The sequence below is a fragment of the Limulus polyphemus genome, unplaced genomic scaffold, assembly GCF_000517525.1.
Source record: "Limulus polyphemus unplaced genomic scaffold, Limulus_polyphemus-2.1.2 Scaffold421, whole genome shotgun sequence".
In the NCBI taxonomy this organism is placed as follows: domain Eukaryota; kingdom Metazoa; phylum Arthropoda; class Merostomata; order Xiphosura; family Limulidae; genus Limulus; species Limulus polyphemus.
This window is the reverse complement of record NW_013666031.1, coordinates 223,325-235,189: the sequence shown is the minus strand read 5'-3', so window position 1 is coordinate 235,189 and position 11,865 is coordinate 223,325. Positions and strand designations below refer to the sequence as shown.

General features: G+C 31.5%; 1 protein-coding gene across 2 annotated transcripts in view; it reads left to right on the top strand.

Moving 5' to 3' along the window:
• Window positions 1-11,865, top strand: part of LOC106458149 (S-adenosylmethionine synthase-like) — a 47,565-nt gene that overhangs the window by 9,430 nt on the left and 26,270 nt on the right. For both annotated transcript variants that reach the window (XM_013917610.2, XM_022384297.1), the window contains exon 4: window positions 5,866-5,978. In XM_013917610.2, coding sequence (XP_013773064.2) covers window positions 5,866-5,978 — 113 coding nt within the window. The remainder of the gene's footprint in view (window positions 1-5,865; window positions 5,979-11,865) is intronic.

Below are 11,865 nucleotides of genomic sequence, written 5' to 3'. Positions count from 1 at the left end.
TTTATAATTAAATTTTATTGTTTTATTGCCCTTTGAACCATTTCTAACTACAATCCACGCCATTATAAGTTGTAAATCACTCGGGGAACATACAGCTCACGTTACTATCGAATTACATTACCCATGAGCTGCTTGCATGTGTGTCTTGTGACCAATTTTAATTATATTATCATTATTATTACTTATTTTTACCTAATCTAGTCTTAAATAACTTAAAAAGATCCATACTTTTAATTTTAGTTACTTTTATAATAATAATAAATATGAAAAATAAAAAATCAAGTACTTACGCAATCTTTTTTTTTTCTTGTCCTCGATTGTCGAGGAGAGTTAAACCAAATTTTTTAGTAGCAGTTATAGTGAAGCACTTTTCAAATTGTTTTTGTTTCCATTGTCCCAAAAGGCCTTTTCAATTACCAAATTGGGATATTAAGATGGTATTACATGCTTTGTCTCAACATCCGTTTGAGTCTTTAGTCTCATGTACTATGTATCATCTTTCACCTTGTTACTGCTGGTCTGTGGACATTGTAGGTTGTAGTTGTTTGTACTGCATGTGTACAGGACTTTTTATAACTCTGCTTATGTCCTGCTATACTCAGAAAGGTCCTTCCTTCCTAAGATTCATTTGTCAGCTATTTTTTTTACCTCTACAACTGCTTGACTCTATTGTTTATGTCCCGCTAGGGCCCTGAGGTGTTATGTGGCTCGCACTAACTCCTTTTTGAGGTGCTAAAAATCAACTTTTTATTCAATGGGATCCTTCAGTTTCTCGCGATTTATCCCCTATTAACTTGATGAGGTGGATTCACAAGTTGATCCATACCGCTTATTCTGGACAACTTTACAAGCGAGGAAATTTCTGTGAGTCGTGCCCCATCCGATTTGTCACATTTCTATGTCTTTAGCTGCCCAATTGAATTGTCTGCTGGAGGACATCATGTGGGCTGATATGTGGACTTCTCCCATTACTTTTCTCTCCCATTATTTACACAATCTGGCAGTGTCTTCTTCTGAGGGTTTTTGCTTACTTCTGTGGTCATTTTGACCACATCTGCTAGATTATAAGAAGGGGTGAATATTTTCTTACTCCTCTTGTTTCTTTACTTTCCAGAGTCCCTGACCTTTTTTTTTTCACTGGATCCCACTCTGTAGCAAGTATTGCCCAGGCAGGTGTGTTTTTATTGATCCAATTGTGCACTAGAAGCTACTATTTCACTATACTTGCTACCGGTTGCAACAGGATCTGTAGATGTGATGTGTTCCATGACCACCTAGGAGCTCACCAGGTGGTATTATCATACTATGCTGGACCACCACTCGTGGACTATCATGAGTAAAGCTAAAGGGGATCCTGCCCATCCCTGCTGATCATTGGATTGAATAAATTGGGGGTTGGTTTACTTTTAAAATTTTGGGAAACTTTTTTGTTTACCTACTGCACTGTTCCTCAGGGCTCCTCAATTCACATTACCCCCCCCCCCCCAACTTCTACTAGTGGACCTAGAGAGTCCCTACCACACCCAGTTTCTAGTCACTGGGATGGTGGACAGAGGCTTTTCCTTCAGAGTGTTAGAGTGAATTTTTCCACTCTCAGAGAAGAAAGAGAAGTTGGGGGCCCTCTTACCTTGGTCCCTGGATGTTTTTTCCCAAATGACGGAAGGAGTGGCACCAACCTATGTGGAAGTCTACTCATAATACTGGTTCAGATTTGATGCATGGCTATCCAGTTGGGGTGTACATGGCCCTTCTTTTTGATCAATATTAGTTCAGTACATTGTTCATGGAAGGGGGGTCCACCATCTCCTCCTAATTCCGAATGCGGAGTGGTCCCATCCTGGGTCCTTGGTTGAGCACAGTTGTTTCATGTCCTCCCCATAATACCGGGAGCAAGTGGAAGGCTCCTTGCCCACTTGGTCGAGGAGTGAGGATGAATGTTCATAATTCCAGACCAGATGAGTTCTATTCCTTTGGTTGAGTAAGGCATACATGATCCCATCATTCTGAGCCTGGGGTGTTGACTTTCAGGCTTCTTCAGGTGGAGAAGGTTTGTCTGCTTCAGTTGCTTATTTTCTTGTCGTGATTCCAGTAGTTTGGAATGCATCACTCTATGGCATCAGGTTGGGATCCAATAAAATTATATATATAAAAATAACTTTAGGTAACAGCATGGAGCCAAAATAGGGGTTTGTAGTTTGAGTAAATAATGTCTACAGTATCTCCAGCTTTGTTTGCATACTTTATGATCTATTTGCAGGTTTTTAATTCCCAATTTTTTATTTACATTGTTAAAAGAAACATTATTTAATGTAGTATACTAGTAGTGTAAAGAAGTAGGTTTAAGTTTCATTGACAGCTGACATCAAAAAGAAAAAAGATGATGACCCAGGTAAGTATTATATTTCTTGTTTTTCTTGTATATTTTAATTTATCATTATAAAAGGAGCTAAAATGTAAATATTAGAAACTTTTTAGGTTAGATAAGGCTGATTATGTAAAATAAATAAAAAATAAAAACTTGCAAATAACCAATTTGACCAACCTCGAATAAAGCGAGTAGAGAAAATAACAGAATATAAAGTTTTACTGAAAAGAACATTTGAAATTTATTTAGAAGGTTTTAGAGATTATGCAAATGAAATATGAAAATCACTTTGCACTCGGAGCAGTCAACACTTTGACTCCATGTATTCATGGAGAAATGTTTAACGAAAGTGCTTCACTAAAGATTCTGATGTTTTGTGTACAAAAGACTTAATGCTTACTAAAAGATGCACAAAATCTATTAGAAGTTATACTATTGAAACTATAAAGGTCAGTTTGGGTTACAAACTTGGCTGATTCAGCCGGGACGATAGTGAAAGTGTTAACAGTAGTAATGAAATGATAATATATTTTCATTCATCACATTGTTCACACTATACCTTCATTGAACCAGCTTTTTCTTCTGAGTTGTAAACAGGAAGTAAAACCTCCTGCATCATTATGATATTGAATGGTGCTTTAATGCATGTACTTTATCTTATTTGATGCAAATAAGATTACAAAGTTATTCCAACAGCCAGCCAGCCAGACTATTATGAACAGCTTAAATCTCCAGAACAAAAAAAAATGTTTAAATAGAAAGTTACTTCTCTAATTGTTTTATTTCCAGTTAGAGATGAACCTGACATTTAAAACATAAGACCAATATAATAGGAAATTCTACTGGGTTCGTTAAAATTGTTCAATTAAATAAAACTTGATCAAAAAAAAGAAAGAGGCTACTATCCTAAGAAACTGGTATATATGTAATATAGGAATGTAACATAAGTTTCTTCTTTCTATAATATAAACATTTATTCTGAATTTATTTCTTCTGAATCAGTTGATCTTCTGTCAAGTTGTTTTTATTTTTTGCTATTTTCTAAGTTAAGTGTATCCTGTTATTGCTGTGGAAAACATTGCTACCTGGAACCTTTTTTTTTTCATGATGCCAAGTCACCCATGTCTTAAGATAAGTCTTAGTAACAAAAACTTGAATGCTGAGGTTTCTAATATTTCAGTCACAATGCATGATCAACATACCAGCTATCCATTAACACTTGCTTGAAAGATTATCTGGCAAGTAAACCATGTGTGATGATATACATGTTGTTGACCAAATCTTTGACTATTTGCGAGTGTTCTGTAGGCAGGATTAGTACAGTAAACTGAAATCTGGAAAATATTGTGAAAAGTTGTATAATTGAATAAAGATATATTCGTATACTATGGTATATACTATAGGGTGATTTAGTATTTTTGTTTTCTCAGTTGAATTACTGCAGACCATTAAAAATGTGTCATCTCTGTGTCTGCTAGCTACTACTGAATTCCTATAAGGGAGGTATGCCTTTTTTGAGGGTTAGTATATTAGAATATTTTTCTGTTATGATTTTGTTACTAATCTTTTAAAATTCATCTTCACTAATAATAATCATTAACATATAAACAAGTGTTTTGACACATGAGCTAACAGTATGATAGGGGAGTCATACTGAGGGAGTGATGCAATTTAAAATTGAAACAGAAGTGGGAAATATGCTCTGCAAAAATATTTTCTCAGTATTGGTCAATTAAAATTTGCATGAAGTGTAAAGTATATGGCTGTATCAATATGTTTTTGATATATTAAATTTTTTTGCACTCAAGAATGTAATAGTTTTTGTTGATTGTACACGTTTGTTATATGTTAATACTGCAATAAACATGAAATGCATATGCTATAAAACCTTCTGTACACTTGTTAATTTTTTAGAAAATTGTAAGTTTCTGTTTTCAAGTTTCAATATTTTAGTTTAAACAAAAATATTGCTAGTACTGTAATGTTAAATAATTATTTAATACTGTTAGTCTATACTGAGAATTTTTCTTTTAAACAAAATTAACATCCATAGGCTTAATCTTTGATTGGAGGATTTTTATTTTTTTGCTAAAATGCTAAGTTTTTTGTTTTTTTTGTATTGAATTTTTTTGTTATTTCTAAACAGTCTTAACAGAAATTAATCATTTAATCTACTAACAGTCACTGAATTGTGGATTCCATCTCTCTCTCTCTCTTTCTAGCATTAATCTTGAGTCACTGTCTTTATTTGATTATTCTTTCTCACTGGTATTTACTTCTGGTTTTTTGCTGGCTTTAGTACTGCTAGTGATTGCAGGTGCTGCAACAAACTTTTGATCTTTATTTTGAATTGATGCTGTTGCCTTTTCCAACTGTCTTCTATTCTAGTTGTAATGAAGTGATGCTATTCCAAGATGATGGGTGATACAAAGCAAATAGTATCCATTAAAGACCAAGTGAGCTGATTACTGTTTACCATGCAAAGCACTACAGGCTTATTGTTGAACATATAAGAGAACTAATAAATGTACAAATAACAAAATTTAGCTGCTTACATGTTTATACCATTGCACCTTTTGCATCAACTCTTGCACTTTACTTTTCAAGGTGTAAATAATTTTGTTGTTTCTTTAAAATGGTTCTTTAATGAGGCTTTCAATAAGTGAATGGCACTGCATTTAGAAATATACATCCTTGTAAGACATTTTATATATGAAATATACAGTGTTACAAACACATGTAGTAAAACTTTGATAATAGGGTAAATTTGCCACTTGCTCTTTATTGATTGTGATCTATGCATAATCTGCTATGGAAATTTAGTTTTATTATTTTTATTGAAGCTCATTATTTAAATGTTAGAAATTAAGAGTAAATTACTAAGGGAAAATAAGTGGTCATTGTTTAGTCCTATTTTTCTATATGCAGGTCAGTATGACTGAGCATATGTAAAAATGTTCAGTCACTGATAGAAAGTGTTTGCTTTTTACTGATGACCAACCTTTATTTTGTTTCGTGAATAAAAAAAAACATTAAGTACTTTTAAGTTTAAAATTGATAGTAGTATTGTTATTACATTTTATAGAGTGTGTTTAAAATATTTGTCATTATTGTTCTCTTTGTATTAAAAAAATGTTTATTTTTCATTATAATTCATTAATTTACTATGCAATTTTATTTCAGCTGGAAGAACAGCTGAAAAAGTTTGAGATATTTGTAACATAATGAAAGAGCTGTATATAAACTATATATTATTTTAAGGTAAAATTTGAAGTTTAACAATAAACTATGTAGGAGACTATTTTGAAAGATTTAATCAATTTGTACATTTTAAATAAAAACAAGGTTTATTATTACAATTGATATAGCAAATGACTTGAAACAGTAAAGACAAAACACCCTTCCTGTCATAATTCACTATTAGTTGAAATTAATTGACATAAATTGAAAAAATTGGTTGTTAGTTTTTCATATATTTTTTTCCCATCTGAAATATTTAGGATTTGACTTCAAAACTTGTAATGTGTTGGTGGCAGTAGAACAACAAAGTCCTGAAATTGCTAGAGGTGTCCATGTGAATAAAAAAGAGGAAGAAATAGGAGCAGGAGACCAGGTCTTTTGTTTTTTACCTGATTGTATTTTCCATGAGTAAATTAACTACTTTTCATACATTTAGAAAACACTGGTAGAAATGTTTTCCATAACTAGAATACAGGAACAATGATGAAATGTTTTGTTATTTGTATAAAATATCTTCTGACAAACTATAGTACACATTTAAAATTATTTAGTCATCACTTCTTTATTGCTATGTTATGAATTAAACAACAACTGAACCTTTGTTTTACAAATGTTAAATTTTTTTGAGTAATTTGTATGCCATTATATATACACTGTTGACCTTGTATGACACATAGCTACCCTCATTTTTTTTGTACCAGTTGGTTAAAAGATAAATCCTGTAAGTCATGGACAAAATGGGAGGTTTTATTTATTTTAATCCTTTTTATTCTAGAGTTATTTATGTTCACATTGTAAAACAATTATACTTTTACATTTTGCATTTAAGTAAGTTAGAAAATGGATAAAAATATATTTAAGTGTGAAATTAGGTTTTTTCAAGATTAAAAAAAATACAGGTTTGTTCAAATAAGTAACAGCTTGGCTTACACTTGAAAACATTGTGTCCTTTACAGTGTCTTTGCGTAGTTGTTTTGTGTTTTTGTATAGTATTATTACACTTAAAATATGAAGATTTCATACTTAGGGGAGGTTGTGGTGATTGGATATTAGTCATAGTCATGGTTAGTAGCCTAATTTTAATTAACTAGCTATTAGTCCTCATTGCTAGTATTATATTTAAGTAACATGGCCACACACTACAGACAATATTCCAAACTTCATGAACCACCTGACTGAACATCATCCATCAATACAATTCACAGTTGAAAAGGAAGACAAACTAAATTTCAGATGTGATTCTTATCATGACACAAAATTCATATACCACAGGAGTTTACAGGAAACCCATAGATACTGTTAATACCTCTGCTATTGATCAAATTACCTTATTAATATAAAGATAGGCACTGTAGCCTGGCTAGTCTTCCAAGTGAACATTTTTAACTATTTACATAGGGTTGGTTCATTGGATTGAGCCTGTATTGGAAAATTAATATTTGATGTCATTCCAAAATTACTAAGTACATGTTCATGAAATTTGGTAAACTTTAAGTGAACATTAAAAATATGTTCTACACAAAAAAAAATCAGATTTTTGAATAAAGTATTCCTGTGAAAGATTTGTCTCTGAATTTAATTTAATTAGTTTTACTCACTCTGACTAGTTTGAGTGAAAGGTGCTTTTCATGTTAAGAATAAAAAATACTTTTTTAATCTTATAGTTTCAAATTTCTCTTGCATAACCTTTAGAAAATTCTGAATGAATACTAAAGTTTTTTTCAGTATAACTTTATATTTTGTCTGTTATCTTCTCTACCCTAATGCTATAAGGGCTCAGTAGAAATGACTGATCTTGTAATCACCACAAAAGAAAAAGAAATAAATTCTCATTTTTTCTTTTAGATTGTCTGTAGATTGTAAAGGACTACACTTACGTATCCTAAGATCTCCAGTCTTCTGTTGTTTTTACAAATGCTTTCATTTAATTTTGTTTTATTATTTGAATCATGTTGAACATGCATAAAAAAGCTAAATCCCCCTATGAGTGCATAGCTCAAGTTATGAAAATGAATTGCATATTTCACAAGCATAGCTCGTGTGCAGACCTCACTGAAATTTTTTAACCTTTTTTTTAATTTGGTTTTTTATATAACCTAATTACTTTCAAATTTTTACATTTTAGTTACTTTTACAAGAAATTTTGTACTTTTGTCTGGCCTCTTATTTTTTTGCTCTCTGCCTCAATGAAACTTCACTCTAATGTTTTGTAATGGTAGTAGTAGTACATAACATAAATTTTAGTTCAAATATTTAAGCTAGATCACAATGTCCTATAACTATTATAGTTTATTTGACTTTCTAACTAAGCTATAAGTTAGATAAAATAATTCACTATCTTGTTGGTGTGAACTCAATGATAGCAAAAATGAATCTATAGGCTGAATAATTCAAACACTATAGTCAGAATGAGTTAGCCTTATACAGAAATCATTAGATTAAAATTTTCTTTTTCTATTGCTTACAAATTACCCAAGAGCAAGTGTTGGGGAGAATTGTTGACATTTTCTGAAAGAATGTAATGGGAGGGCATGGCAAGTGGGTTTGACTTTCTGATTTGTATCTCCATAAATCAAGAAGATTGGATGTTAAAAAATTAAACTATGCCTTATTAATATTTATACTGTAAATATGTAATTTATATTAAACTCATATAGTGGTTGTGAGGAAATTGAAAATGGACAATTTTGAAACTTAGAAATGAAACCTTGTATTAAAATTTGATTTATTAAGTAACTGTGTTTTGATGCCAAGGTTATTGATATTTGTTGATAATAATATGGTATAATTGGATAAGTGTACCATGAACTTCCTGGGTATTTTGTTGAATATCATTACATTATTATAAATGCCACCAAAAAAAAAAGTTAATGACATACTATTAACTGAGACTGTACTATTACTGACTTAGAGTTATGATCTTAAAGGTTGACCACATATATGCTATGAAGGATGATATCTAATCTATTACTTGAACTTTTTCAAGCAAAGGGTTAAAGAAAAATTTAATTACATTTCAGTTTAGTATTTAACATGTTTTTGAAAAGGTAAATAAATGCATTAAGTTCTTAGAAATAAGTTTAAGTTTATATATGTGTGTGTGTGTGTGTGTGTGTATGTACAGGTCTGCACATATTTGTAATGTTTACTGTAAATTTTGATGCATTTAGTTTATCTTTGTTCTTCATGTGTAACAAGGTATTTTTCAACATGACAGAAAAAAGAATTTGGTAGATTCTTCAATACATATCTGTGTGTACCTTAAGTATTCCTTAACACATCTAGTTTTAGTAATACTCAAGGCTAGAATTATTATTATTATTATTTTTTTTTAAAAAGCAAGAATTAGCCAACTGGGTTAAAAGTGAGTAGGACAATCATTTACCCAGATAGCAAACTTCCCAGATATACGGCAGCAAAGAAAGAGATTCATATCACAAAATGCAGTGTATTTTTACTAAAATACTAATCAAACCAATAAAATGCCTTAATTTGTTTCTTTTTAGATTCATCACATTTCAGCTTGCAACTGTCTTATATCTGTCTTCCTCCTACAAATGCACCAATGGTTGATATTTCTATTATAATATTTTATTGCTTTAACATGTGTTCCTCAGTAAGTTACCTCAACTTCCTAAGTAAATATTAGATATCTGTGTTCATAGTTTAGTACAACTTGTATGTCTATTAATACCAGTATTAAAGTTGCTAGATAAAATTTCAAATTGTACTAAGCATTCAACTAATCTATAAATTGAAAGAGACTATTACTTGATTAGAAGAACATACCTTTAATACTATATCAAAATTCACTTGTTAGTTTTCATTGGTTGGCAATGGCTTATCACGAGAAGCTTGAAAGAACAAACATTTTAAACACAAACATAACACTAGCCTATTTTAATTAGTCATAGGGTAATGATGTTCTAGTTTAATGTGTTTTGTGCTTCTCCTAGCATACAAATGCAACTTAAAGTTTCATTAATTTTACACAAGTGTAAATGTGTGCCATGATCATGACATTATCATTACTTTTGTATTGTGAACGAGCCATAAAAATTAACTCGCACTGTAAAGATGTAAACAACAACAACAAAAATGCAATGATGCTTTAGTAGCATTTGCATCAACAGTGTACAGTTTACCTTATTCTGACTTGCGGAGGAGTTGAAGGAATAAAGTAAACAAGAAATGGCCGACATTGATAATGTTTAGTCATTTACTGAAATTTGTTTTACACTTATGGAAATTTATCATATACAGAGACAACAACATAAAAAAAAAAAATAATTAAAAAGATCTTTTGTGTCAGAGATATATTCAGACATGCAGTATTAAAAATAAAAATTCCCAAAATGAACTTTATAAAAAATGATAAAATGCAAACTATTTGGAAAGAGCTGATTTGTAATAAGAAATTGGGTGATCATCCACAAACCGAATAAAGAAAAAATCTGTTTTGCAAATCGTAGTTTTCATCTCTGAAGCTGCAGCCATGTTGGAGATATAGAAAAGGTCTATTATAATTGGCCAGTTTGCTAATGTTCCACCAAAAAGTTTAAGCTTTCTCTGCTTTTGCATAACTATAAAAGAAGAAGAGCACCATATTATATGATGGTGTTAACATCCTTCTGTCAACATTACCTTTCTTATGGGTTGCAATGTAAGCTTGTCTTGATATAGTGGAGACTAGGTCTAAACACATCTTTTTGTCTTTCCACTTTTGAATTTATTGGAAACTGAACTTGTAAATAAGTGGCCAATTTTTTTTTAACATAAAGAATTTGGGTATTTTTGAAAATTTAACTGGATTCCTTAGTAAGAAATATTTACTACTAACTAAACAATGCCAGTAAAAAAATTGTAGTTTGCCACCTACTCTTAAGTTCAAACCCTGTTATTGTCTTGAACAAAATGTAAAATATTTTTAACCACTATTACTTACTTTTATTTGCATACTAAAAGCTTCTAATACTGTTATTGGTTTTTTTTCTTCTTATTACAAGTATATTTAATAATTTTAAGTAAATACTGTTTTGTGGTTTAAAACTATTGTATGTAGTTGGTTCATAACCTTACAAAGAATACTACTTTGTGCAACAATATACAGATTTTCAGTATATTATGACATCTTGTTTTTTTTTAATTTTCTTGGAAAAATTTGGCTTTGATTTCTGATGAAAATCTAATGATAAAGGTCATTGTTCTGTACACTTGGATGGCTAGGTGGTTAGGGTGCTCAACTCACAATCTGTGGGTCATGTAATGATGTTTGAATGCAAGAAGGGAAACAATGCCTCTGTGGCCACAAAGAATATCAAAGAAGTTTATGGAAATGTTTTGAACGTTTGTAAATGTCAACAATGGTTCATCAAATTTTGTTCAGGTGACTTTAGCCTTAAACACTGTGATGACAGGGGCTGACATGTTGGAATTGATATTGATGCTCTGAAGATGCTTGTTGAGTCTAACCCAAGGCAACACACTTGTGAAATGGCCCTGAAATTGCATGTCTTTCACAAAACAATACATAAAGATCTAAGTAATATGGGAAAACGCTGTAAAGAAGGTGTTTGGATGCCTCACGAACTTTCCGATGATCATTGTTTCCAACGTGTGAATGTTGCTTTGTCTCTTCTGATGCGTAATGCTCGTGAACCATTTTTGGACAGAATTATCACCGGTGATGAAAAATGGATTCTCTATGCGAATATTAAATGCCAAAAAGAATGGCTCAGTCCTAGACAAAAACCACTTCCAACCCAAAAACCTGGACTCCATCTGGAGAAAGTGATACTGTGCATTTGATGGGACATCAAAGGAGTAATTCATTTTTGAACTCCTCAATCCACAGTGAACTGTCAATGCAGAGATCTATAGTCAGTAACTGGAACATTTAAAATAAGCCCTTAATCAGAAATGCCCATCACTTGTCTATCAGAAAGGTGTTGTTCTTCTCCACGACAATGCATGTCCACATGTGGCACATTTGATGCAACACAAGATTATGGAGTTCAGTTGGGAAGTTCTCTCTCACCCACCATATTCTCCAGATATGGTATCATCAGATTAACATCTTTTTTGTGTGCTGCAATATCATCTTAATGGGAAAATGTATGCAAATATGGAAGGTGTTAAAGAGGACATCGACATGTATTTTGCTTCAAAGCCAAGTGATTTCTGTAATCAGGGCATTAACAATCTTATTGTAAGATGGAAAAGCATCATCGATAAGAATAGAGACTATTTTATTTAATATA